The 23,612-nt window shown below is 66.2% G+C and overlaps 5 protein-coding genes across 11 annotated transcripts; all 5 read right to left on the bottom strand.

The window, feature by feature from the left end:
- Positions 1-987: 987 nt before the first annotated feature.
- RPS19 (ribosomal protein S19) lies at positions 988-3,107 on the bottom strand. The gene is made up of 6 exons (XM_035572564.2): positions 2,958-3,107; positions 2,650-2,720; positions 2,475-2,575; positions 1,292-1,475; positions 1,142-1,196; positions 988-1,048 (listed from the first exon to the last, which is right to left on the bottom strand). The coding sequence occupies exons 2-6, from the start codon at positions 2,718-2,720 to the stop codon at positions 1,022-1,024; spliced, it is 438 nt and encodes a 145-aa protein (XP_035428457.1). The 5' UTR covers positions 2,958-3,107; the 3' UTR covers positions 988-1,021.
- A 435-nt stretch (positions 3,108-3,542) lies between these two features.
- LOC118261650 (guanylate-binding protein 1-like) lies at positions 3,543-10,984 on the bottom strand. 3 transcript variants are annotated; one of them, XM_050716671.1, is made up of 9 exons: positions 10,678-10,906; positions 6,754-6,881; positions 6,577-6,686; positions 5,287-5,486; positions 4,956-5,198; positions 4,598-4,872; positions 4,290-4,502; positions 4,116-4,218; positions 3,543-4,030 (listed from the first exon to the last, which is right to left on the bottom strand). In XM_050716671.1, exons 1-9 carry the CDS (start codon positions 10,850-10,852, stop codon positions 3,648-3,650), a joined length of 1,830 nt encoding a protein of 609 aa, XP_050572628.1. In that variant the 5' UTR covers positions 10,853-10,906; the 3' UTR covers positions 3,543-3,647. The 3 variants fall into 3 exon arrangements, with proteins under 3 accessions (XP_050572628.1, XP_035428454.1, XP_035428455.1); XM_035572561.1 differs by lacking the exon at positions 10,678-10,906 and adding an exon at positions 7,022-7,310; XM_035572562.2 differs by lacking the exons at positions 3,543-4,030; positions 4,116-4,218; positions 4,290-4,502; ... (3 more) ...; positions 6,577-6,686; positions 6,754-6,881 and adding exons at positions 8,309-8,557; positions 8,635-8,922; positions 8,998-9,210; ... (3 more) ...; positions 10,229-10,338; positions 10,410-10,537 and having other exon boundaries at positions 10,678-10,984.
- Positions 10,985-11,966: 982 nt separating this feature from the next.
- Positions 11,967-14,555, bottom strand: LOC118261652 (guanylate-binding protein 1-like). The gene is made up of 9 exons (XM_035572563.2): positions 14,317-14,555; positions 14,068-14,195; positions 13,887-13,996; positions 13,615-13,805; positions 13,296-13,538; positions 12,937-13,217; positions 12,656-12,868; positions 12,293-12,580; positions 11,967-12,215 (listed from the first exon to the last, which is right to left on the bottom strand). Exons 1-9 carry the CDS (start codon positions 14,489-14,491, stop codon positions 12,009-12,011), a joined length of 1,836 nt encoding a protein of 611 aa, XP_035428456.1. The 5' UTR covers positions 14,492-14,555; the 3' UTR covers positions 11,967-12,008.
- Positions 14,556-15,605: 1,050 nt separating this feature from the next.
- LOC118261648 (guanylate-binding protein 1-like) lies at positions 15,606-18,273 on the bottom strand. 3 transcript variants are annotated; one of them, XM_035572559.2, is made up of 9 exons: positions 17,967-18,258; positions 17,718-17,845; positions 17,539-17,648; positions 17,267-17,457; positions 16,948-17,190; positions 16,589-16,869; positions 16,299-16,511; positions 15,933-16,223; positions 15,606-15,855 (listed from the first exon to the last, which is right to left on the bottom strand). In XM_035572559.2, exons 1-9 carry the CDS (start codon positions 18,139-18,141, stop codon positions 15,643-15,645), a joined length of 1,845 nt encoding a protein of 614 aa, XP_035428452.1. In that variant the 5' UTR covers positions 18,142-18,258; the 3' UTR covers positions 15,606-15,642. The 3 variants fall into 3 exon arrangements, with proteins under 3 accessions (XP_035428452.1, XP_035428453.1, XP_035428451.1); XM_035572560.2 differs by having other exon boundaries at positions 17,267-17,648; positions 17,967-18,273; XM_035572558.2 differs by having other exon boundaries at positions 17,539-17,845; positions 17,967-18,262.
- A 27-nt stretch (positions 18,274-18,300) lies between these two features.
- Positions 18,301-22,721, bottom strand: LOC118261647 (guanylate-binding protein 1-like). Of its 3 annotated transcripts, XM_035572557.2 has the most exons (16): positions 22,496-22,721; positions 22,271-22,395; positions 22,087-22,193; positions 21,817-22,010; positions 21,585-21,746; positions 21,386-21,486; positions 21,009-21,305; positions 20,618-20,933; positions 20,401-20,528; positions 20,224-20,333; positions 19,952-20,142; positions 19,633-19,875; positions 19,274-19,554; positions 18,984-19,196; positions 18,627-18,914; positions 18,301-18,549 (listed from the first exon to the last, which is right to left on the bottom strand). In XM_035572557.2, the coding sequence occupies exons 1-16, from the start codon at positions 22,683-22,685 to the stop codon at positions 18,334-18,336; spliced, it is 3,162 nt and encodes a 1,053-aa protein (XP_035428450.2). In that variant the 5' UTR covers positions 22,686-22,721; the 3' UTR covers positions 18,301-18,333. The 3 variants fall into 3 exon arrangements, with proteins under 3 accessions (XP_035428450.2, XP_035428448.2, XP_035428449.2); XM_035572555.2 differs by having other exon boundaries at positions 20,618-21,305; XM_035572556.2 differs by having other exon boundaries at positions 20,618-21,302.
- Positions 22,722-23,612: the final 891 nt, after the last annotated feature.

The raw sequence follows: 23,612 nt of genomic DNA, 5'->3' as shown, positions 1-23,612 counted from the left end.
GAGAAGGAAAAATACCCTAAGACAGGGGGCCCCTTCCCCCCATCCTTTCCCACATTCTGAGGGGTCTCTGAGGCTCTGAGAGGCTCCTCCTGCCCGGCTGGGTTAAAATCCTCCAATTTGACATCTTCAAGGAAAAAAAAAACTAACATTTCCCCCCCGCTTTTTCTTCTCGCCTGCTCACTCTGGCATCGCCATGCAGGAGGGGCGGTTGTTGGAAGGCCACAAGAACCACGCTGGTTAAAAGAAAAACGAGCCTAAAAATATCTAAAAATACCCGCTCTTCCCCCTTCCCAAGAAGGAAAAAAGCCTTTTTAAAAAAAAAAAAAAATCCCCAAATCAGCGCAGCTGACACAACAGCTGCTTCTCCCTTTCAGACCCATCTCCGCTGTCATTCTTGCTTTGTTTTGTTGCAAAAGAAAATCTATAAATCGCTGCAAACGCTGCCATTTTCATGCCTCTTTCAGGATTCTTCCAATTCACTGAGGAATTTGCACCAAAAACGCCCATTTTCGCCCCGTTTCTCCAAGGGCTGAGCCCCTGCTCCCTCCCAGCCACACGCTTTCTCCCCCCAAACCCTCTGGTTAGAACTAAAAATGGTAATTTTGGGGACCAAAGGGCATTTCTCCTGCTTTTTCCTCCAAAAAAAAAGCAGTTTTTAGAGTCTGGTGAGGCCAGGCAGCGGTGTGGCAGCGAGACAACGCGGTAAGAGCCGATTTGGGTGTTTTTTCCCTTAATTTTTAAATAAAAATACTGATAAATCGAGGCTGTAGGGATTGATAATGACTGTGGGGCTGCACAGTGAGGCCAGGCACCCTTGGTGCAGCTCCGTGCCCCAAACCCAAGGGACAATTCCTCACTTTTCCCCCTCAGCACCATTTTTTGGACAGAAATTCTCATTTCCCCCCCCAGAAAACCACCCCCGACCCCCAAACCGCCCCATTTTCCCCATCCGCCCCAGCGTTCGGAAGGAGCACTCCGCACCCCGCGTTAACGAAGCCGGTTTTATTCCGCAGCGTCGCCCCTAGTGCTTCTTGCTGGCGGCCGCCACCTGGGGAAGGCAGAGAGACCCCCGTCAGCGTGAAAATCGCCCCGAAAAAAACCACCAAAAACCCCTTAAATCACCCCAAAACGGGGCACACACCTGCCCAGCGATCCTGTCCAGATCCCGTTGCCCCTGCGGCGTCAGCTTGCGCCCGCTGGATGAAAACCAAAAAAGCGTTGAGAAGAGAATGAACACAATGGAAGAAAGTGATGAAAACGGAACAGTTTGCCCCAAAACGGGGCCGCTCACCCATCCTGGTCCTTCTCCACCATCTTGAGCCCCTCGAGCGCCTGCAGCACGCGGCGGGCAACGCTCTTGGAGCCGCGGCTGAAGTGGCTGGGCATGACGCCGTTGCGCTGCCGCCCGCCGTAGATCTTGGTCATGGAGCCCACGCCGGCGCCGCCGCGCAGGTACAGGTGCCGGGCGGTGGAAGCTGCGGGGGGGGGAAGGGTTTTTTGGGGGGAAAAAGCGTGAGGTTTGGGGAAAAAAGGGCTCTGGGGTGAAGGGTTGGGGGTTCTGGGGGGGGAGCTCAAGGGTTCTGGGGGGAAAGGTTGCTGTTTTGGGGGAAATATCTTCTGTTTTAGGGAAAAAAGCTCACTTTTTTTGGGGGGGGGACAAGGCTCCCATTCTTGGGGGAAAATCCTCTGTTTTAGGCAAAATGCTCCCGGTTTTAAGGGGGGTGAAAGGCTCCTGGTTTTGGGGGAAAATCTTCTGTTTTGGGGAAAGAAACCCTGGCTTTGTGGGGGATAAGGCTCCCAGTTTTGGGGGAAAATCCTTTATTTTAGGCAAAAAGCTCCTGGTTCGGAGGAGAAAAGCTTCCAGTTTTTGGGGAAAAGGGCTCCCGGTTTTGGGGGGAAATAGCTCCTGTTCTTGGGGGAAAATCTTTCGTTTTAGGGAAAAAGTTCCTGGTTTTGAGGGGACAAGGCTCCCAGTTTTGGGGGAAAATCCTCTGTTTTAGACAAAAAGTTGTTTGTTTTGGAGAGAAAAGCTTCCCGGTTTTACGGGGTGAAAGGCTCCTATTTTTTTGGGGAAAATCTTCTTTTAGGGAAAAAGTTCCTGGCCTTGTGGGGGGATTAAGGCTCCTGGTTTTAAGGGAAAATCCTGTTTCAAAAAGCTCCTGGTTTGGGGGGAGAAAGCTTCTGGTTTTGGGGGAAATCCTCCCGTTTTTTGGGGGAGGCTCCTGTTTTGGTGGAAAACCCTCCTGTTATTGAGGAAAAAGCTCCCGGTTTGGGGAAAAATCCGCAATTTTGTGCAAAAAGCTCCTGGCTTTGCAGATAAAAGTTTCCATTGTTTTGTGACGGAAATCCTCATGGTCTGGGGGGAAAATTCCTCCCGTTCTTGGGGAGAAAACCCTCTGTTTTGGGCAAAAAGCTCCCGCTTTGGGGAAAAAATCTCTCGTTTTGGGGCAAAACCCCCCCGTTCTGGCACTCACCGGCCCGCGTGTAGAACCAGTTCTCGTCATAGGGCGCCAGCTCCTTGTGCTTGGCCAGCTTCACCGTGTCCACCCACTCGGGCACCTTCAGCTTCCCCGACCTGCGGGCGGCGCCGTTACCGGGGGCTCTCCGGTACCCCCCGGTGCGCCCCCCCCCCCGTCCCCCCGCACTCACTTCTTGAGGAAAGCCGCCAGGGCCCGCACGAACTCCTGCTGGTTCACGTCCTTCACCGTCACCCCGGGCATCTACCGGGACATGGAGGGGGAGGGGAGGGGGGGTCAGCCCCGCCGGGACCGGAACCCGAACCGGGAGCCCCCCCCCGTGCCCTCCGCGCCCCGACCGCGGCCCCCCCAGGTCCCGAACCCGGTCCCGAGCCCGTCCCCGGTCCCGAGCCCGTCCCCGTCCCCGCCCCCCCGGTGCCGGTCCCGGTTCCGCTTCCCCCCCCCAGCCCCGGTTCCCTCTCCCCCGGTCCCGGTCCCGACCTCGCTGCTCCGTGCGCGCGCGGCGGGGCCGGAAGAGGAGGGAGCGCGGGGCCGCCCGGGGGAAGGCGCAGGGCCCGAGTCTCGCGACACCTTCCCCGCCAATCCCCCTCCGCGAGATTTCGCCCGGCCAATAGACGCGCCGAGGGGGCGTGGCTCCGCGTCCCCTTCCTTCCCCCCCTCCCATGTAATGGCGCGCCGCCGCCACGTGGGGGCGCGCCGCGGGCGTGACGTCACCGCTGGCTGGGGCAGCACCGGGCGCGCTCCCCTCTGGTGGCAGCCGCGAGGTCACCGCCGGGGGGACGGGGAGCGGCCTGGGGGCGCTGGGGGCGGCCCGGGGGGACGGGGAGCGGCCGGGGGGGCGGGGAGTATCCCGGGACGGGGCGTGGAGCGGCCGGGGGGCGCTGAGGGGTTGGCGGCACCTCCCGGAACCGGGGGGTGGGGGGGAAGCGGACTCCTCCCTGACGTTTCCGGCACAGGGCAAGGCCGCGGTGGCGCCGGGAAGGAACGGAAGGAGCGGAAGGTGCCGGCGGAGCCCTCCGGCCCCCCTCCCCCCCCGGGCAGACGGTGAAGCATCGGCACAGGAGCTGTATGAAAGCTGCTTTATTTGGCACGGGAACGGCGGCTGCCGCGGCCACGCACGCGGCACGAGCATCGCTGCCGCACGGCAGCAGCGGCGCCCCGGCACGCCGCCTACTTGAGGGACTTCTGGTTGTTGAGCAGGGTGGCCACCTCGCATGCGGCGTGCAGGGCCACCTGCAGGGTCTTGCAGATGTGTCCCACTATGTCTTGGGTTTTGAGCGACTGCCGCAGGCTGGCCACCTCGTCCTCCAGCAGCTTGGCCCGCTCGCTGAAGCCCTGCTTCAGCAGCCGCTCCTGCTCCTGCAGCTTGGCCTCCATGGCCCGCTTGATGTCCTCCTGCATGTTCAGTGCCTCCGCCTGCAGCTTGGCCTCCAGCATCTTCAGGCTCTCCTTGTAACTGCGCTCCTGGTCGGCCAGCAGCGCCTCCAGCTGCTTGTTGCGCTCCTCCGCCGCCTTCTGTGCCTGCCCCAGCAGCTCCACCTGCTGCTTTTGGTCTTGGGGGGGGGGGACAGGGACATGAGGGGAGGCTGTGAGTCAGCCCCAGGGGCCACAGGGACGCAGCGAGGCCACGGCCCTCACCTGCCAGATGCTTCTCGACCTCGGTCAGCGCGTTGTCCGCCTTCAGCACCGCCTCGGCCTCCGCCTTGCGCCCCTCCAGGAACTTGTCCAGCATCTCCTCGGCCTGCAGGGCCCCAGGGGGGTGAGGGAACAACCCTGAGCCCCCCTCCCTGAGCCCCGCAGCACCGTCCTCACCTTGGTGCCCTTGCTCGGGGCTTCCCGGTAGGCATCCACCAGGCGCTGCCGGTCGGCCTGGTAAGCGCGGTAGCCGCCGGGCTGGGCGTAGGCGCCCTCGGCCAAGTTGGTGTCGAGGGGCTGGGCAAGCTCGTTCAGCAGCTCCCAGCAGCGCGTGCGCGACGCCTCCTCGTTCTGCTGCAGCAGCAACCCGTACTTGGCGTGGAGCTCCTCCTGCGGGCACCGGGACGGCGTCAGCGCCATGGCAGGGCCAACGGGGCCGGGAACGCCCAGCGAGGGATGGCGGGGCGTGGGGCGCTGCCACGCACCATCAGCTTGAGCTGGTACTGCTGGTCGCGGTCACGGAAGGCGCGGTGGTGGAAGACCGCCAGCGCCTGCTGCAGCCACTGGTTGTGCTCCTCCGACAGCTTGTGCTGCTCGGCCGGCAGCACCACCCCCTGCATGCCGTTGCAGTACTCGGCCAGCGCCTCTGCCACCGCCGCTGCGTTCTCGCTCGCCGCCACCGCCGCCATCGCCCCCTCCAGGCAGGGCACGCGCCCGCTAGTGATGGTCTCCAGGTAGCTCTGCACCACCGTGCTGAACGCTGCCGGGAGCGGTGCAGAGAGGCACGGTGAGGCCACGCCGCCGCCAAGCCCTCGTTCCCCCCACCACCGCACCCCTGCTCACTGCGGCCGTTGAGCTCCGCGCCATCCTGCAGCTGCTTGGGCCTGGAGGAGGCCAGCACGTGCTGGCAGAAGCGCTCCACCTGTGCCAGGAAGCTGGGCTGTAGCGCCACCTCGGGCAGCTCCTCGGGCCGGCCCCACTGCTCCGCGCCCACCGGTGGCGGGAAGACGAAGCACTTGCGCGTGGGGAAGTAGTTGCGGATGCACTGCCGCGTGGTGTTGTACTCCACCGCCTGCCGCCCGTAGCCTGCACGGGGAAACGGGGGCACCGTGAGCCCCGTTACCACCGCGCCGCCACTGCCGCGTCCGTGCCGCATCCTCGCTCGCTAGCTCACCCTGCTTCAGGGCCAGTGCCCGCTCCAGGTAGTCGTCCTCGGTGATGGGGTGCTCGTCCGCCTGCAGCTCCAGCGTGAAGTCGCGCACGGCCCAGACGAAGTCGGGGAAGAAGCGCACGAACTCACTGTCCTCTGCCTCGCCTGCCCGCTCACTGTCGCTGGCCCGCGTCCGGATGAAGGCCGTCAGCTCTGACACCAGCCTGGTGCCCGGTGAGGAACCCAACGGACATCGACAGGGACCCCAAGCCCGGCCTCCCCCCCAGATCGTCCAGCCGTCCTGCCCCAAACCCCACAGCTGGGCCCCAAACACCACGTGTCCCCCCAAACCCCACGTGTACCCACCCAAACCCCAGTTTCACCGCAAATCCCGCGTCTCCACCAAATCCCACAGCTTCACCCCGAATCCTCATCACCCCCCAAGTCCTGTGTTCCCCCAAATCTGACATCCCCCTAAATCCCACAGCTTCATCCTAAATTCCCCCAAGTTCTGCATCCCCCTACATCCTGCACCCCCCCAAAAAAATCCCGCATCCCCCCGTTAAAATTTAAGCCCCAAATCCCCTTAAACCCCACACTTTCAGCCCAAGTCCTGTCCCTGCCCAAATCCTGTGGCATCAGCCTAAATCCCTCGTCCCGCCTAAGTCCCACAGCGTCACCCCAAAAACCTGTATCCCCCCAATCCCTTATCACCTTAAACCCCACAACTTCACCCTAAATCTCGCATCGCCCCCTAAATCCTGCATCCCCCCCAAATCCCAAAACTGCAGCCTAAATCCTACGTTGCCCCATTAAACCTTAAAGCCCAAATCCCCCAAAATCTGACATTCCCCCACCCCAAAACACCCCCCTAAGCTGCACAACTTCACCCTAAATCTTACACTGTCCCCTAAATCCTGTACGCTCCCTAAACCCCACGACTTCACCCTAAATCTTACATCGCCCTCTAAGTCTTGTATGCTCCCTAAGTCCCACGACTTCACCCTACATCCTGCATTGCCTCTTTCAACCTTTAACCTCCAATCCCCCCCAATATCCGAAATCACCCCCAACCCCAAAACATCACCTTAAAACTCACATCCTCCTAAACCCCACAACGCCACCCCAAACCCTACAACTTCACCCCAAAACCCACAACATCCCCCAAACCCCACAACATTCCCCAAACTCCCCTCCCCTGTTAACCCTTAAGCACCAAATCCCCTTAAACCCCCCCAGCCCCCCAAAAAATTCCCCTAACCCCCCCCTGAATCCCCCCAAAACGCTTCTCGCCCCTATCCCAGCACTGGATACTCGAGGTTCTCCAGCGCCTGCTGGTCGATGGTGCCGAGGCTGTTGTACACCAGGGTGCTGGAGAGCAGCAGCGCCAGCGTGAAGATCCAGGCGTCGTTGCGGCTGTCGCCCTGCAGCCAGGGGGGGTCGTCAGGGCTGGATCCGGGGGTCCTGCGACCCCCCCGGCCCCGCACCCACCTTGTTGGGGTCCCCCAGCCCCTCGGTGTCCAGCAGCACCAGGGTGGTGTTGGCCCGGCGTGGGTGTGGCAGGCACCACATCCAGATCCCCTTGGTCTGCGCCTGCACCGTGGGGCCCAGAGCGAAGCCTGCGGGGCCAGGAGGGGTTGTGAGGGCGAGCGGGACCCTCCGGCCCCGTTAATCCTCCATTAACCCCTTCGTTAACCCTGTTAATCCCCTGTTAACCCCCTCGTTAACCCCGTTAATTGTTAATCCCGCATCATCTCACCAGTGCGCCGCTGCGCCAGCCGGTTCATGAGGAAGGACTTGCCGGTGCGGTAGGGCCCCGCGATGGCCACCACCACCACGGGCTGCCCGATGCCGCGCAGCACCTCCAGCGCCTCGGGGTTGGGGCTCAGCACCCCGTCGGCCCCGTTCTGCACCAGGCACAGCGGCTCCTCCATTGCTGCTCCGAGCACGGACGGAAATGAAACCAAAAGCAGCAGCACCAGCAAATAAAGCTCAGCAGCCCCTCCTCGTCCTGCCCCCGACTGACTCGGCAGGGAGGGCGGCAGCTCCTCGGCCCTTTCCTGCATTCCCTCGTTTTCTGGGAAACCCAAAACTGGAGGCAGGAATTTATTGGGGTTGCACCGAGGTCACAACACGCCCTGTATCAGCCGCAGGGCCCCCGAGACCGCGACCCGCGCCAGGCCCGGCAGAAAGAGGTCGGCGACCATGAGCCGAGCCCATCCAGCGCCCTTTGGATCCACGACCCCTTCTTGATCTCCTCCTTCTCCTTCTCCAGCTTCTTGATCTGCTCTCACAGCGCCTCGGCCTCGCGCTGGAAGCATTGCTTCAGCAGTGCCTCCTGCTCCTGCGGCACACGAAGTGGGGTCAGTGCCGCCGCGGCGGGCCCCAGCACCACAACCACCGCAGTGCCCGACGTCTACCTTCTGCTTGTGGGCGATGACGCGCTCCTGCTCCTCCAGCATCGCCTGCAGCTTGCGCTGCATCCGCTCCTCCAGATCCTGCTTGTGCTTCTCGAAGCAGGCACCACATCCAGATCCCCTTGGTCTGCGCCTGCACCGTGGGACCCAGGGTGAAGCCTGCAGGGCTGGGAAGGGGTGTGAGGGCGAGCGGGACCCTCCGGCCCCATTAATCCACCGTTAACCCTCTCGTTAACTCCATTAATCCTTCGTTAATCCTTTGGTAACACCGTTAATCCCCGGTTATCTCACCGGTGCGCCGCTGCGCCAGCCGGTTCATGAGGAAGGACTTGCTGGTGCGGTAGGGCCCCGCGATGGCCACCACCACCACGGGCTGCCCGATGCCGCGCAGCACCTCCAGGGCCTTGGCATTGGGGCTCAGCACCCCGTCGGCCCCATTCTGCACCAGGCACAGCGGCTCCTTCATGGCGCCTCCAAGCGCAGGAATGAAACCAAAAGCAGCCGTATGGGCAGAAAAAAGTTGCCCCTCCGCCCCCCCCCCCCCAGCCGTCCTTCCCCCAGCTGACTCAGCAGAGGGCAGCAGCTGCTCGGCCGCTACCTGCATTCCCTCACTTTCCAGGAAACCCAAAGCTGGTGGCACCACAGAGAAATTTATTGGGGTTGCACCAAGGTCACGTCAGGCGCAGCAGCCGCAGGACCACTGGCATCACGGCCCGCCACAGCCCCCAGAGGCCGATGACAGTGCTGAAAAGATGCAGCGGCTTTTGGATGCACGACCCCTTCTTGATCCCCTCCTTCTCCTTCTCCAGCTTCTTGATCTGCTCCTTCAGCTTCTCAGCCTCTTCCTTGAAGCCTTCCTTCAGCAGCGCCTCCTGCTCCTGCGGCACACGGAAGGCGCTCAGCACCACCGCAGTGGCCCCCAGCACCGCTGCCACCACAGTGCCCCCACGTCTACCTTCTGCTTGTGGGCGATGATGCGCTCCTGCTCCTCCAGCATCGCCTGCTGCTCATGCTGCATCTGCTCTTCCAGATCCTGCTTGTGCTTCTCGAAGCTACGCTGCTGCTCCTCCAGCCGTGCCTCGGCCGCCTCCGCAGCCTCCTTTGCCGCTGCCACGGCTGCTGCTGCCAGCGCCTCGCCGGCCACCCGCTCCCTCTCGTGCTCTGACAGCTGCTGGTCGGCCGCACACAGCGCCCGCGCCAGCACCTCGTGCTCCCGCAGGAACTCCTCCAGCACCGCTGCCGCCTGGTGGGCGCAGCCATCAGGGTACTACCGCCACCAGCACTGGCACCGCGCATATGGCACTGGAACCGTGCTCACCTTCACCCCCTTGCCGGGCCACCGGTGGTACTCCTCCATCAGCTCCTGCAGGCGCTCCTGGAAGCGGCGCGAGCCCCCCGGCACGGCGTACTCCCCGCGGTCCAGGCGCTGCTCCACGTCCTGCCACAGCTCCCGCAGCAGCACCCGGCACTGCTCCACGGAGGCCGCCTCGTTGCGCCGGCAGAACTCCTCCTTGGCCGCCTCCAGCTCGTGCTGCCAGGGTGATGCGTGGCTCAGTGCGCAGGATGCCGCGTGCCACACCGCGCCCTGCTATGACCCACCTTCAGCTGTTCCTGGTACTGGTGACTGTTGTGGGTGAAGGCACGCTCCATGAAGAGGGCGAGGGCGCAATGCTCGCAGCGCAGGTGCACGTCCCCCAGCGCTTCCTGCGAGGCCGTGGGCAGCTTCAGCTCCCGCTCCATGCGCTGCTTGTACTCGGCCACCGCCGCCGCCACCGCCGCCGTGTTCTCGGCCGTCGCCAGCGCCATCACCGCGCTCTCCAGGCACAGCACCCCGCTGCTGGCGATGGCCGCCACGTACCTCTCCGCCAGGCTCGCCAGCACTGCCAGGAGGCCATGGCGGTGTCACCCCCCTACGGCACCCAAATGGGGCCGCCCGTCCCCACACCGCCGCAACTCACTGCTGCCCGTCACCTTCTGCCCCCCTGGCAGCGCCTTCACCGGGGCCTTGTCCCAGACGTGCCGGCAGAAGGCGTCGGCCTGCCGCAGGAAGCCGGGGCGCAGCTGCCCCTCGTCGAGCTCCTCCAGCCGCGTCATCGCCTCGATGTCGGCCGGCGGCGGCAGCACAAAGCACTTGCGCTCAGGGAAGAAGTCGCGCAGGCAGCGCCGCAGCTCGTTCTGCTCCTGCACCACACGGCTGCTCCCTGCGGCGCGAGGAGGCCATCAGGATGCGGCCTTATGGCGTCACCCTGCCGTAACACCGCGGTGCCGCTACCGTACCGGGCTGCAGGCGCAGCGCGTTCTCCAGGTACTCGTCCTCAGTGATGCGCCGCCCGTCCTGCGACAGCTCCAGCGCGAAATCCCGCATGGCCCACATGAAGCCAGGGAAGAAGCGCACAAAGTTGGCCGCCGCTGTGTCACTGTCATCCTCTGTGTGCATCTGCACGCGCTCCGTCAGCGTTGTCACCAACCTGCGGGGAGCGGCGGCACCATCACCATGATGCCACCATGACAGCGCCGACACCATTGTGCCCGCCCCGATCCCCCGGTACCCGAGGTGCTGCAGCGCCTGATGGTCGATGGTGCCAATGCTGTTGTACACCAGGGTGCTGGAGAGCAGCAGCGCCAGCGTGAAGATCCAGGTGTCGTTGCAGCTATCGCCCTGCGGCCGGGGGGAGGGGGTCATCAGGGCCATATCCGGGGTTCCTACGACCCCCCCGGCCCCGCACCCACCTTGTTGGGGTCCCCCAGCCCCTCGGTGTCCAGCAGCACCAGGTTGGTGTTGGCCCGGCGTGGGTGTGGCAGGCACCACATCCAGATCCCCTTGGTCTGCGCCTGCACCGTGTGGCCCAGAGCGAAGCCTGCGGGGCCAGGAGGGGTTGTGAGGGTGAGCGGGACCCTCCGGCCCCGTTAATCCTCCATTAACCCCTTCGTTAACCCTGTTAATCCCCCGTTAACCCCCTCGTTAACCCCGTTAATTGTTAATCCCGCATCATCTCACCAGTGCGCCGCTGCGCCAGCCGGTTCATGAGGAAGGACTTGCCGGTGCGGTAGGGCCCCGCGATGGCCACCACCACCACGGGCTGCCCGATGCCGCGCAGCACCTCCAGCGCCTCGGGGTTGGGGCTCAGCACCCCGTCGGCCCCGTTCTGCACCAGGCACAGCGGCTCCTCCATTGCTGCTCCGAGCACGGACGGAAATGAAACCAAAAGCAGCAGCACCAGCAAATAAAGCTCAGCAGCCCCTCCTCGTCCTGCCCCCGACTGACTCGGCAGGGAGGGCGGCAGCTCCTCGGCCCTTTCCTGCATTCCCTCGTTTTCTGGGAAACCCAAAACTGGAGGCAGGAATTTATTGGGGTTGCACCGAGGTCACAACACGCCCTGTATCAGCCGCAGGGCCCCCGAGACCGCGACCCGCGCCAGGCCCGGCAGAAAGAGGTCGGCGACCATGAGCCGAGCCCATCCAGCGCCCTTTGGATCCACGACCCCTTCTTGATCTCCTCCTTCTCCTTCTCCAGCTTCTTGATCTGCTCTCACAGCGCCTCGGCCTCGCGCTGGAAGCATTGCTTCAGCAGTGCCTCCTGCTCCTGCGGCACACGAAGTGGGGTCAGTGCCGCCGCGGCGGGCCCCAGCACCACAACCACCGCAGTGCCCGACGTCTACCTTCTGCTTGTGGGCGATGACGCGCTCCTGCTCCTCCAGCATCGCCTGCAGCTTGCGCTGCATCCGCTCCTCCAGATCCTGCTTGTGCTTCTCGAAGCAGGCACCACATCCAGATCCCCTTGGTCTGCGCCTGCACCGTGGGACCCAGGGTGAAGCCTGCAGGGCTGGGAAGGGGTGTGAGGGCGAGCGGGACCCTCCGGCCCCATTAATCCACCGTTAACCCTCTCGTTAACTCCATTAATCCTTCGTTAATCCTTTGGTAACACCGTTAATCCCCGGTTATCTCACCGGTGCACCGCCGCGCCAGCCGGTTCATGAGGAAGGACTTGCTGGTGCGGTAGGGCCCCGCGATGGCCACCACCACCACGGGCTGCCCGATGCCGCGCAGCACCTCCAGGGCCTTGGGGTTGGGGCTCAGCACCCCGTCGGCCCCGTTCTGCACCAGGCACAGCGGCTCCTCCATTGCTGCTCCAAGTGGGGAAACGAAACCGAAAGCAGAGGCACGGGTAGAAAAAAGTCGGCGGACCCCCCTGCTCCGTCCTGCCCCCAGCTGACTCAACAAGGAGGGCAGCAGCTGCTCGGCCCCATCCTGCATTCCCTAGCTTCCAAAGGACAAAGGAAACCCAAAGCTGGTGGTACTACAGAGAGGTTTATTGGGGTTGCACCAAGGTCACGTCAGGCGCAGCAGCCGCAGGACCACTGGCATCGCGGCCCGCCCCAGGATCCCCAGGTTGATGGCACTGCTGATGACATTCACCACAGTTTGGATCCTCAGCAGCTTCTTCATCTCCTCCTTCTCCTTCTCCAGCTTCTCGATCTGCTCCTTCAGCTTCTCAGCCTCTTCCTTGAAGCCTTCCTTCAGCAGCGCCTCCTGCTCCTGCGGCACACGGAAGGCGCTCAGCACCACCGCAGTGGCCCCCAGCACCGCTGCCACCACAGTGCCCCCACGTCTACCTTCTGCTTGTGGGCGATGACGTGCTCCTGCTCCTCCAGCATCGCCTGCAGCTTGCGCTGCATCTGCTCCTCCAGATCCTGCTTGTGCTTCTCGAAGCTACGCTGCTGCTCCTCCAGCCGTGCCTCGGCCGCCTCCGCAGCCTCCTTTGCCGCTGCCACGGCTGCTGCTGCCAGCGCCTCGCCGGCCACCCGCTCCCTCTCGTGCTCTGACAGCTGCTGGTCGGCCGCACACAGCGCCCGCGCCAGCACCTCGCGCTCCCGCAGGAACTCCTCCAGCACCGCTGCCGCCTGGTGGGCGCAGCCATCAGGGTACTACCGCCACCAGCACTGGCACCGCGCATATGGCACTGGAACCGTGCTCACCTTCACCCCCTTGCCGGGCCACCGGTGGTACTCCTCCATCAGCTCCTGCAGGCGCTCCTGGAAGCGGCGCGAGCCCCCCGGCACGGCGTACTCCCCGCGGTCCAGGCGCTGCTCCACGTCCTGCCACAGCTCCCGCAGCAGCACCCGGCACTGCTCCACGGAGGCCGCCTCGTTGCGCCGGCAGAACTCCTCCTTGGCCGCCTCCAGCTCGTGCTGCCAGGGTGATGCGTGGCTCAGTGCGCAGGATGCCGCGTGCCACACCGCGCCCTGCTATGACCCACCTTCAGCTGTTCCTGGTACTGGTGACTGTTGTGGGTGAAGGCACGCTCCATGAAGAGGGCGAGGGCGCAATGCTCGCAGCGCAGGTGCACGTCCCCCAGCGCTTCCTGCGAGGCCGTGGGCAGCTTCAGCTCCCACTCCATGCGCTGCTTGTACTCGGCCACTGCCGCCGCCACCGCCGCCGTGTTCTCGGCTGTCGCCAGCGCCATCACCGCGCTCTCCAGGCACAGCACCCCGCTGCTGGCGATGGCCGCCACGTACCTCTCCGCCAGGCTCGCCAGCACTGCCAGGAGGCCATGGCGGTGTCACCCCCCTACGGCACCCAAATGGGGCCGCCCGTCCCCACACCGCCGCAACTCACTGCTGCCCGTCACCTTCTGCCCCCCTGGCAGCGCCTTCACCGGGACCTTGTCCCAGACGTGCCGGCAGAAGGCGTCGGCCTGCCGCAGGAAGCCAGGGCGCAGCTGCCCCTCGTCGAGCTCCTCCAGCCGCGTCATCGCCTCGACGTCGGCCGGCGGCAGCATCACGAAGCACTTGCGCTCAGGGAAGAAGTCGCGCAGGCAGCGCCGCAGCTCGTTCTGCTCCTGCACCACACGGCTGCTCCCTGCAGCACAGGGACGCTGTCAGGATGCGGCCCTATGGCATCACCCTGCCGTAACACCGCGGTGCCGCTACCGTACCGGGCTGCAGGCGCAGCGCGTTCTCCAGGTACTCGTCCTCAGTGATGCGCCGCCCGTCCTGCGACAGCTGCAGCGCGAAATCCCGCACGGCCCAGACGAAGCCGGGGAAGAAGCGCACGAAGTTGGCCGCCGCTGTGTCACTGTCATCCTCTGCATGCACCTGCACGCGCTCCGTCAGCGCTGTCACCAACCTGCGGGGAGCGGCGGCACCATCACCATGATGCCACCGTGACAGCGCCGACACCATTGTGCCCGCCCCGATCCCCCGGTACCCGAGGTGCTGCAGCGCCTGATGGTCGATGGTGCCAATGCTGTTGTACACCAGGGTGCTGGAGAGCAGCAGCGCCAGTGTGAAGATCCAGGCGTCGTTGCAGCTATCGCCCTGCGGCCGGGGGGAGGGGGTCATCAGGGCCATATCCGGGGTTCCTACGACCCCCCCGGCCCTGCACCCACCTTGTTGGGGTCCCCCAGCCCCTCGGTGTCCAGCAGCACCAGGGTGGTGTTGGCCCGGCGTGGGTGTGGCAGGCACCACATCCAGATCCCCTTGGTCTGCGCCTGCACCGTGTGACCCAGGGCGAATCCTGCGGGGCCAGGAAGGGGCGTAAGGGTAGCAGGACCCGCCAGCCCCCTTAATCTTCCATTAGCCCCTTTGTTAACCCTGTTAATCCCCCGTTAACCCCGTTAAATCTCCCGTTATCTCACCAGGGCGCCGCCGCGCCAGCTGGTTCATGAGGAAGGACTTGCCGGTGCGGTAGGGCCCCGCGATGGCCACCACCACCACGGGCTGCCCGATGCCGCGCAGCACCTCCAGCGCCTCGGGGTTGGGGCTCAGCACCCCGTCGGCCCCGTTCTGCACCAGGCACAGCGGCTCCTCCATTGCTGCTCTGAGCACGGACGGAAATGAAACCAAAAGCAGCAGCACCAGCAAATAAAGCTCAGCAGCCCCTCCTCGTCCTGCCCCCGACTGACTCGGCAGGGAGGGCGGCAGCTCCTCGGCCCTTTCCCACATTCCCTCGTTTTCCAGGAAACCCAGAACTGGAGGCAGAATGGAGGAATTTATTGGGGTTGCACCGAGGTCACAACACGCGCCGTATCAGCCGCAGGGCCCCCGAGACCGCGACCCGCGCCAGGCCCGGCAGAAAGAGGTCGGCGACCATGAGCCGAGCCCATCCAGCGCCCTTTGGATCCACGACCCCTTCTTGATCTCCTCCTTCTCCTTCTCCAGCTTCTTGATCTGCTCTCACAGCGCCTCGGCCTCGCGCTGGAAGCATTGCTTCAGCAGTGCCTCCTGCTCCTGCGGCACACGAAGTGGGGTCAGTGCCGCCGCGGCGGGCCCCAGCACCACAACCACCGCAGTGCCCGACGTCTACCTTCTGCTTGTGGGCGATGACGCGCTCCTGCTCCTCCAGCATCGCCTGCAGCTTGCGCTGCATCCGCTCCTCCAGATCCTGCTTGTGCTTCTCGAAGCAGGCACCACATCCAGATCCCCTTGGTCTGCGCCTGCACCGTGGGACCCAGGGTGAAGCCTGCAGGGCTGGGAAGGGGTGTGAGGGCGAGCGGGACCCTCCGGCCCCATTAATCCACCGTTAACCCTCTCGTTAACTCCATTAATCCTTCGTTAATCCTTTGGTAACACCGTTAATCCCTGGTTATCTCACCGGTGCGCCGCTGCGCCAGCCGGTTCATGAGGAAGGACTTGCTGGTGCGGTAGGGCCCCGCGATGGCCACCACCACCACGGGCTGCCCGATGCCGCGCAGCACCTCCAGGGCCCTGGCGTTGGGGCTCAGCATGACCTCGGTCCCATTCTGTACCAGGCACAGTGGTGTCTAGACAGCGGCTCCGAGCAAAAAAACAAAACTGAAAGCGATGGCACGAGCGGAAAAAAGTCAGTGGCCTCACCTTGTCCTGCCCCTAGCTGCCTCAGCGGCAAGTTCAGCAGCTGTTTGGCCCATTCCCACATTCCCTCACTTCCCAGGAAAACCAAAGCCGGTGGCACCACAGAGAAATTTATTGGGGTTGTGACAAGGTTATATGTGCCGGAACCGCCGCAGGAGCAGCGGCACTCCGTAACATACAAGACCCGTCAGGCAAATCTCGGCGGCAGTCCGGAGCCCATCCAGTGCCTTTTGGCGCCACGACGGCTTCTTGATCTCCTCCTTCTCCTTCTGCAGCTTCTTGATCTGCTCCTGCAGTGCCTCGGCCTTGCTCTGGAAGTCTTCCTGCAGCAGCGCCCGCTGTTCCTGTGGCACACGGAGGGGGCTCAGCACCACTGTGGCAGCTCCCAGCACGGCCGCCACCACGGTGCCCCCACGCCTGCCTGCAGCTTGTGCTCGATGACGCGCTCCTGCTCCTCCAGCATCACCCGCTGCTCATGCCGCAGCCGCTCCTCCAGCTGCCGGCGGTGCTCCTCGAAGCTGCGTTGCTGCTCCACTTGCCGTGCCTGGGCCGCCTCCTCAGCCTCCTTTGACGCTGCCGTCGCCGCTGCCGCCACCACCGTGTCACTGGCCACCCGCTCCCTCTCGCGCTCCGACAGCTGCTGGTCAGCCGCACACAGCGCCCGCACCAGCACCTCGCGCTCCCGCAGGAACTCCTCCAGCGCCGCCGCCGCCTGGTGGGCGCAGCCGTCAGGGTACTACCGCCACCAGCACTGGCACCGCGCATATGGCACCGGCACCGCGCTCACCTTCACCCCCTTGCCGGGCCGCTGGCGGTACTCCTCCATCAGCTCCCGCAGGCGCTCCTGGAAGCGGCGCGAGCCCCCCGGCACGGCGTACTCCCCACGGTCCAGGCGCTGCTCCACGTCCTGCCACAGCTCCCGCAGCACCGCGCGGCACCGCTCCGCCGAGGCCGCCTCGTTGCGCCGGCAGAACTCCTCCTTGGCCGCCTCCAGCTCGTGCTGCCAGGGGCGATGCACGGCTCAGCAGGCAGGAGGACACCGCGTGCTTTGCCACACCGCGCCATGCCGGGACCCACCATCAGCTGGCCCTGGTAGCGTTGCTCCTTGTCAGCAAAGACGCGCGCCATGAAGAGGGCGAGGGCGCGGCGTTCGCAGCGCCGGTGCACGTCCCCCAGCGCTTCCTGCGAGGCCGTGGGCAGCTTCAGCTCCCGCTCCATGCGCTGCTTGTACTCGGCCACTGCCGCCGCCACCGCCGCCGTGTTCTCGGCCGTCGCCAGCGCCATCACCGCGCTCTCCAGGCACAGCACCCCGCTGCTGGCGATGGCCGCCACGTACCTCTCCGCCAGGCTCGCCAGCACTGCCAGGAGGCCATGGCGGTGTCACCCCCCTACGGCACCCAAATGGGGCCGCCCGTCCCCACACCGCCGCAACTCACTGCTGCCCGTCACCTTCTGCCCCCCTGGCAGCGCCTTCACCGGGGCCTTGTCCCAGACGTGCCGGCAGAAGGCGTCGGCCTGCCGCAGGAAGCCGGGGCGCAGCTGCCCCTCGTCGAGCTCCTCCAGCCGCGTCATCGCCTCGACGTCGGCCGGCGGCGGCAGCACAAAGCACTTGCGCTCAGGGAAGAAGTCGCGCAGGCAACACCGCAGCTCGTTCTGCTCCTGCACCACACGGCTGCTCCCTGCGGCGCGAGGAGGCCATCAGGATGCGGCCCTATGGCGTCACCCTGCCGTAACACCGCGGTGCCGCTACCGTACCGGGCTGCAGGCGCAGCGCGTTCTCCAGGTACTCGTCCTCAGTGATGCGCCGCCCGTCCTGCGACAGCTCCAGCGCGAAATCCCGCACGGCCCAGACGAAGCCGGGGAAGAAGCGCACGAAGTCGGCTGCTGCCTCGTCCCTGCTGTCCCCCACCCGCACCTGCACGCGCTCCGTCAGCACCGTCACCACCCTGTGGGGAGCGGTGGCACCATCACCATGATGCCACCGTGACAGCGCCGACACCATTGTGCCCGCCCCGATCCCCCGGTACCCGAGGTTCTCCAGCGCCTGCTGGTTGATGGTGCCAGAGCTGTTGTACACCAGGGTGCTGGAGAGCAGCAGCGCCAGCGTGAAGATCCAGGTGTCGTTGCGGCTGTCGCCCTGCAGCCGGGGGGGGTTGTCAGGGCCATATCCGGGGTTCCCATGACCCCCCCCCGGCCCTGCACCCACCTTGTTGGGGTCCCCCAGCCCCTCGGTGTCCAGCAGCACCAGGGTGGTGTTGGCCCGGCGTGGGTGTGGCAGGCACCACATCCAGATCCCCTTGGTCTGCGCCTGCACTGTGTGACCCAGGGCGAATCCTGCGGGGCCAGGAAGGGGCGTAAGGGTAGCAGGACCCGCCAGCCCCCTTAATCTTCCATTAGCCCCTTTGTTAACCCTGTTAATCCCCCGTTAACCCCGTTAAATCTCCCGTTATCTCACCAGGGCGCCGCCGCGCCAGCTGGTTCATGAGGAAGGACTTGCCGGTGCGGTAGGGCCCCGCGATGGCCACCACCACCACGGGCTGCCCGATGCCGCGCAGCACCTCCAGCGCCTCGGGGTTGGGGCTCAGCACCCCGTCGGCCCCGTTCTGCACCAGGCACAGCGGCTCCTCCATTGCTGCTCCGAGCACGGACGGAAATGAAACCAAAAGCAGCAGCACCAGCAAATAAAGCTCAGCAGCCCCTCCTTGTCCTGCCCCCGACTGACTCGGCAGGGAGGGCGGCAGCTCCTCGGCCCTTTCCTGCATTCCCTCGTTTTCCGGGAAACCCAAAACTGGAGGCAGGAATTTATTGGGGTTGCACCGAGGTCACAACACGCGCCGTATCAGCCGCAGGGCCCCCGAGACCGCGACCCGCGCCAGGCCCGGCAGGAAGATGTCGGCGACGATGCCGAGCCCATCCAGCGCCCTTCTGCGCCACGACGGCTTCTTGATCTCCTCCTTCTCCTCCCGCAGCTTCTCGATCTGCTTCCGCAGCTTCTCAGCCTCTTCCTTGAAGCCTTCCTGCAGCAGCGCCCGCTGCTCCTGTGGCACACGGAGGGGGCTCAGCACCACTGCAACAGCCCCCAGCACCGCCGCCACCACGGTGCCCCCACGCCTGCCTGCAGCTTGTGCTCAATGATGCGCTCCTGCTCCTCCAGCATCGCCCACTGCTCGCGCCACAGCCGCTCCTCCAGCTGCCTCTGGTGCTCCTTGAAGCTGCGTTGCTGCTCCTCCTGCCGTGCCTCAAACGCCTTCGTGGCCTCCGCCACCGCTGACGCCGCTGCTGCTGCCAGCGCCTCGCTGGCCACCCGCTCCCTCTCACGCTCCGACAGCTGCTGGTCGGCCGCACACAGCGCCCGCGCCAGCACCTCGCGCTCCCGCAGGAACTCCTCCAGCGCCGCCGCCGCCTGGTGGGCGCAGCCGTCAGGGTACTACCGCCACCAGGACCACGTGTCGGGCACCGGCACCGCGCTCACCTTCACCCCCTTGCCAGGCCGCCGGTGGTACTCCTCCATCAGCTCCCCCAGGCGCTCCTGGAAGCGGCGCGAGCCCCCCGGCACGGCGTACTCCCCACGGTCCAGGCGCTGCTCCACGTCCTGCCACAGCTCCCGCAGCACCGCGCGGCACCGCTCCGCCGAGGCCGCCTCGTTGCGCCGGCAGAACTCCTCCTTGGCCGCCTCCAGCTCGTGCTGCCAGGGGCGATGCACGGCTCAGCAGGCAGGAGGACACCGCGTGCTTTGCCACACCGCGCCATGCCGGGACCCACCATCAGCTGGCCCTGGTAGCGTTGCTCCTTGTCAGCAAAGACGCGCGCCATGAAGAGGGCGAGGGCGCGGCGTTCGCAGCGCCGATGCACATCCCCCAGCACTTCCTGCGAGGCCGTGGGCAGCTTCAGCTCCCGCTCCATGCGCTGCTTGTACTCGGCCACTGCCGCCGCCACCGCCGCCGTGTTCTCGGCCGTCGCCAGCGCCATCACCGCGCTCTCCAGGCACAGCACCCCGCTGCTGGCGATGGCCGCCACGTACCTCTCCGCCAGGCTCGCCAGCACTGCCAGGAGGCCATGGCGGTGTCACCCCCCTACGGCACCCAAATGGGGCCGCCCGTCCCCACACCGCCGCAACTCACTGCTGCCCGTCACCGCCTGCCGCCCCGGCAGCGCCTTCACCGGGGCCTTGTCCCAGACGTGCCGGCAGAAGGCGTCGGCCTGCCGCAGGAAGCCGGGGCACAGCTGCCCCTCGTCGAGCTCCTCCAGCTGCTTCATGGCCTGAGGCTTGGCCGGCGGCAGCATCACGAAGCACTTGCGTTCGGGGAAGAAGTCGCGCAGGCAGCGCCGCAGCTCGTTCTGCTCCTGCACCACACGGCTGCTCCCTGCAGCACAGGGACGCTGTCAGGATGCGGCCCTATGGCATCACCCTGCCGTAACACCGTGGTGCCGCTACCGTACCGGGCTGCAGGCGCAGCGCGTTCTCCAGGTACTCGTCCTCAGTGATGCGCTGCCCGTCCTGCGACAGCTCCAACACGAAATCCCGCACGGCCCAGACGAAGCCGGGGAAGAAGCGCACGAAGTCGGCTGCTGCCGCGTCCCTGCTGTCCCCTGCCCGCACCCGCACCCGCTCCGTCAGCGCCGTCACCACCCTGCAGGGAGCAGCATCACCATCACCGCTATGCAACCACAACACCGCCGACACTGTCGCGCCTGCTCCAGTCCCCCGGTACCCGAGGTTCTCCAGCGCCTGCTGGTCGATGGTGCCGAGGCTGTTGTACACCAGGGTGCTGGAGAGCAGCAGCGCCAGCGTGAAGATCCAGGCATCGTTGCGGCTGTCGCCCTGCAGCCAGGGGGGGTCGTCAGGGCTGGATCCGGGGGTCCTGCGACCCCCCCGGCCCCGCACCCACCTTGTTGGGGTCCCCCAGCCCCTCGGTGTCCAGCAGCACCAGGGTGGTGTTGGCCCGGCGTGGGTGTGGCAGGCACCACATCCAGATCCCCTTGGTCTGCGCCTGCACCGTGTGACCCAGGGGAAAGCCTGCGGGGCCAGGAGGCGGTGTGAGGCCGTTAACGTCATTAATCTCCTCATTAGCCCCATTAACCTTCTCATTATCCCCGTTATCTCACCAGTGCGCCGCTGCGCCAGCCGGTTCATGAGGAAGGACTTGCCGGTGCGGTAGGGCCCCGCGATGGCCACCACCACCACGGGCTGCCCGATGCCGCGCAGCACCTCCAGCGCCCGGCGGCTCAGCACCAGCCGCCCCCCGGCCTCATTCCGCACCAGGCACAGGGGGGCCCCCATCGGGCTCCCCTGGGGCTGCGGCACCGCCTCCGGCGTGTCCCCCGCTGCCAGGCTGGCGTTGTCCTGCCAGGGGCTGGCGCCATCGAGCCAGGCGACGGCATCGTGTGGTGGGGCGGCGTCACCGTGCCACGCGTTGATGTCCTGTTGGGTGGCAGTGTCACCGTTGCTCTGGTTGACGTCCCGTTGGGTGGCGGTGCCACCACACCAGATTTCAACCTCGTCCTCTTCCTTGACAGCGTCACCGTGCCACGCGTTGACGTCCCGTTGAGTGGCGGCGTCACCATACCACGCGTTGGCGATGTCCTCTTCCGTCACGGTGTCACCTTGCCACCCGTTGACGTCCCGTTGTGACACGGTGTCACCGTTCCACGCGTCGGCGAGCTCCTTCTCCGTGACGGCGTCACCGTTGTCACCCCACTTGGTGTCGGCTCCGCTCCACCACGCGTCAGCAGCGTCCGGTTGTGCGACCTCTTCCCCGCGCCACAGCCTGGCGACGTCCTCGGCCTCATCCTGCTGCAGGCACAGCGCGGTGCTGAGCCGGGGGCCGCTCCCCTTCCCCCCGTTTCCCCCCACGTCCCCCCCCACCCCGGTACCTGCAGCGCCGCCGCCTCCGCCTCCTGGCACAGCCGCGCCACCCGCAGCGGCTCGGCCCCGTGCAGCGCCTCCGCCGCCCGCTCCGCCAGCGCCGCCAGGTCTGGGGAGGGGGGACACAAAACACTCGGGGGGGGGTGCCCCACAGCGCGCCCCCTCCCCAAATACCCCCTCCCCTCCCCAAATGCCCCCCACACTCACAGGCGCCGCCGACGCGCTCCCCGCTCAGCCCTGTCTTGGGGCCGCAGCTGAGGAGGTGGGCGCAGAGCCTCGGCAGGCCGCCGGTGCTGCCGGCCTCCAGGCGGAACAGCTTGTGCTCGGGGAACAGCGTGAGGACGCGGCGCGTCACCGGCGCCTCCAGGCCTGCGGGGACGGCCACGGTCACCGCGAGCGGCACCGGCGGCCCCACGGGAACACCGGGGCGGCCGCGCACCTGGGGGGGTTCCCAGCGCCGCCCGCAGCTCGTGGCCTTCAGCCTCCAGCACGGCCTCATCCTCGGGCGGCACGGCGGCGCCGCGCAGGCTCCAGACGAAGGGCGGCAGCACGGTGCGCAGCAGCGCGCCTTCGTCCTCCTCGTCCTCCTCCTCTTCCAACAGCCGCAGGCGGCATGGCAGCGCCTGGACGTAGCTGCGGGGTGTGAAGGAAAGAAAACAGGGCGAAAAGAGGCAGAAAAGGGCAAAAGGGAGGCGGAAGGGAAGGATACGTCAGGCGCTCGAGCTCCTCCTGCGGCTCGGCCACGGCCCCGCTGCTGTAGACGAAGACGCTGGCGAGCAGCAGCTGCAGCACCAGGAGCTGCAGGAACCAGGGGTCCTGTGGGCACCGGGGGGTCAGTGGGTGGCTCCACGAGCCCCCCCCCCAACCCCCCCCCCCCGCCGTTCCTCCGGCACCTCCACATCGTCATCCTCGTCCCCCGGCACGGGGAAGCCGCCGGCGTCCAGCAGCACCAGCGCGTGGCCCGGCTGTGTCGGGTGCGGGCGGCAGCGCAGCCACAGCCCGGGGCTGCTGGGGAACGCTGGGGGGGGGTCAGAAAAAGCGGGGAGGGGGGTCAGAAAAAGCGGGGAGGGGGGTCAGAAATTTTTTCGGGGGGGGGGGGGGGGATTTGGGGTGGTTACCGCCGCCCGGCCCCGCCAGCTGGTCCAGCAGGAAGGATTTCCCGCTGCCCCTCGGCCCGAAGACGGCCACGACGTGGACGGGGGCCGGTGCCCCCCGCAGGGCGGCCAGGGCCCGGGGGAAGAGCCTCGGGCCCCCCCACGGCCCCCCCGGCGCCGCCAGCAGCAGCGGGACCGGCGGCGGTGCGGCCATGGCGGTCCCGGCCCCGGTCCCGGCTCCGCCTCCGGCCTCAGCCCCGGCCCCGGGCTTTCGGTTTCGATTTCGTTTCCCCGCGCGCGCGGTGCACGCCGGGAGCGAGGTGTCTCGCCCCCGCCCCCCCAGGTGGCTCCGCCCCTCCCGCGCCTGCCCGAGCCCTAAAAGGGCGGGAGCGAGGCTCGCCGCTTCCTATTGGCCGCGCCTCGCGCGCAGGATGAAAGGCGGCCCGCCATTGGCTCCGCGGCGGGGCCAGCGGGTGGAAGGCGCGCTGTGATTGGCTGGAAGGCGGGGTGGCCGCAGAGCGGCTGCTTCGCGGCCTCGCCCTCGCGGCTTCTCACGGCCGGGTGCTCACGGGCAGTTTGGGGACAAATCGGGGGATTTTGGGGCTCGGGTGCAGCACCGGGCCCGAAGGAAGGTTCCAGAAGCCGCCAAGGCCGGGTGCAGGGGTCCTTGGGGGCCGTGTGCAGAGCTCGGGGGGTCCCTGTGAGGAGCCCCCGGGGGCCGTGCGCAAAGACCGCCCCTCGCGCCTCGGGGGGCCGTGCGCAAAGCCCCGCTGCGATTGGCCGCTCCACCGAGGCGTCGCGCCCCCATTGGCCGAGCCGCCTTCTGGGCGGGGCCTAACGGGGGTACCGCCGCTCCCTGAGGCGCGGCGGCCATTTTGTCGCCCGCAGCCGGTGCGGGAGCCGGCGGGGGATCCGTGACCGCGGACGGAGGCAACTGCGGAGCACGAGGCGGCCCCGCGGGGCCCCGGGCGGCTCCACAAGGTCCCCGCGGCGCCCCCAGTGTCCCCCCGGTCCCAGTTTCCCCCCCCCGATCCCCGTTTACCCCCTCCGCGTGCCCACGTCCCCCCTCCCCCTCCCCCTGTACCCCCCCGCCCCCCTTTAACTCCCTTACAAACCCCAGCGGCCCCTTTAAGGGAGGCGT

Source organism: Cygnus atratus, unplaced genomic scaffold (assembly GCF_013377495.2).
Source record: "Cygnus atratus isolate AKBS03 ecotype Queensland, Australia unplaced genomic scaffold, CAtr_DNAZoo_HiC_assembly HiC_scaffold_170, whole genome shotgun sequence".
In the NCBI taxonomy this organism is placed as follows: Eukaryota; Metazoa; Chordata; class Aves; order Anseriformes; family Anatidae; genus Cygnus; species Cygnus atratus.
Note: the sequence above shows the minus strand (reverse complement) of the source record. Positions and strands in the feature narration are given on the sequence as shown.

Coding starts and splice junctions, on each gene's coding strand:
- RPS19 (XM_035572564.2), bottom strand. CDS start 2,720: ATGCCCGGGGTGACGGTGAAGGACGTGAACCAGCAGGAGTTCGTGCGG. Junction 2,576..2,649: donor CTGGCGGCTTTCCTCAAGAA/GTGAGTGCGGGG, acceptor CGCCGCCCGCAG/GTCGGGGAAGCTGAAGGTGC. Junction 1,049..1,141: donor TGGACAGGATCGCTGGGCAG/GTGTGTGCCCCG, acceptor TGCCTTCCCCAG/GTGGCGGCCGCCAGCAAGAA.
- LOC118261650 (XM_035572562.2), bottom strand. CDS start 10,984: ATGCAGGAAAGGGCCGAGGAGCTGCCGCCCTCCCTGCCGAGTCAGTCG. Junction 10,339..10,409: donor GGCTGGGGGACCCCAACAAG/GTGGGTGCGGGG, acceptor CCCCGGCCGCAG/GGCGATAGCTGCAACGACAC. Junction 8,558..8,634: donor TCATCGCCCACAAGCAGAAG/GTAGACGTGGGG, acceptor CGTGTGCCGCAG/GAGCAGGAGGCGCTGCTGAA.
- LOC118261652 (XM_035572563.2), bottom strand. CDS start 14,491: ATGGAGGAGCCGCTGTGCCTGGTGCAGAACGGGGCCGACGGGGTGCTG. Junction 12,869..12,936: donor AGTACCAGGAACAGCTGAAG/GTGGGTCATAGC, acceptor TCACCCTGGCAG/CACGAGCTGGAGGCGGCCAA. Junction 12,216..12,292: donor TCATCGCCCACAAGCAGAAG/GTAGACGTGGGG, acceptor CGTGTGCCGCAG/GAGCAGGAGGCGCTGCTGAA.
- LOC118261648 (XM_035572560.2), bottom strand. CDS start 18,273: ATGCAGGAAAGGGCCGAGGAGCTGCCGCCCTCCCTGCCGAGTCAGTCG. Junction 16,512..16,588: donor GCTACCAGGGCCAGCTGATG/GTGGGTCCCGGC, acceptor CGCCCCTGGCAG/CACGAGCTGGAGGCGGCCAA. Junction 16,224..16,298: donor GGCCCGGCAAGGGGGTGAAG/GTGAGCGCGGTG, acceptor TGCGCCCACCAG/GCGGCGGCGGCGCTGGAGGA.
- LOC118261647 (XM_035572555.2), bottom strand. CDS start 22,685: ATGGCCGCACCGCCGCCGGTCCCGCTGCTGCTGGCGGCGCCGGGGGGG. Junction 22,194..22,270: donor ACGAGGATGACGATGTGGAG/GTGCCGGAGGAA, acceptor CGGTGCCCACAG/GACCCCTGGTTCCTGCAGCT. Junction 20,143..20,223: donor CAGGCGCTGGAGAACCTCGG/GTACCGGGGGAC, acceptor TGCTCCCTGCAG/GGTGGTGACGGCGCTGACGG.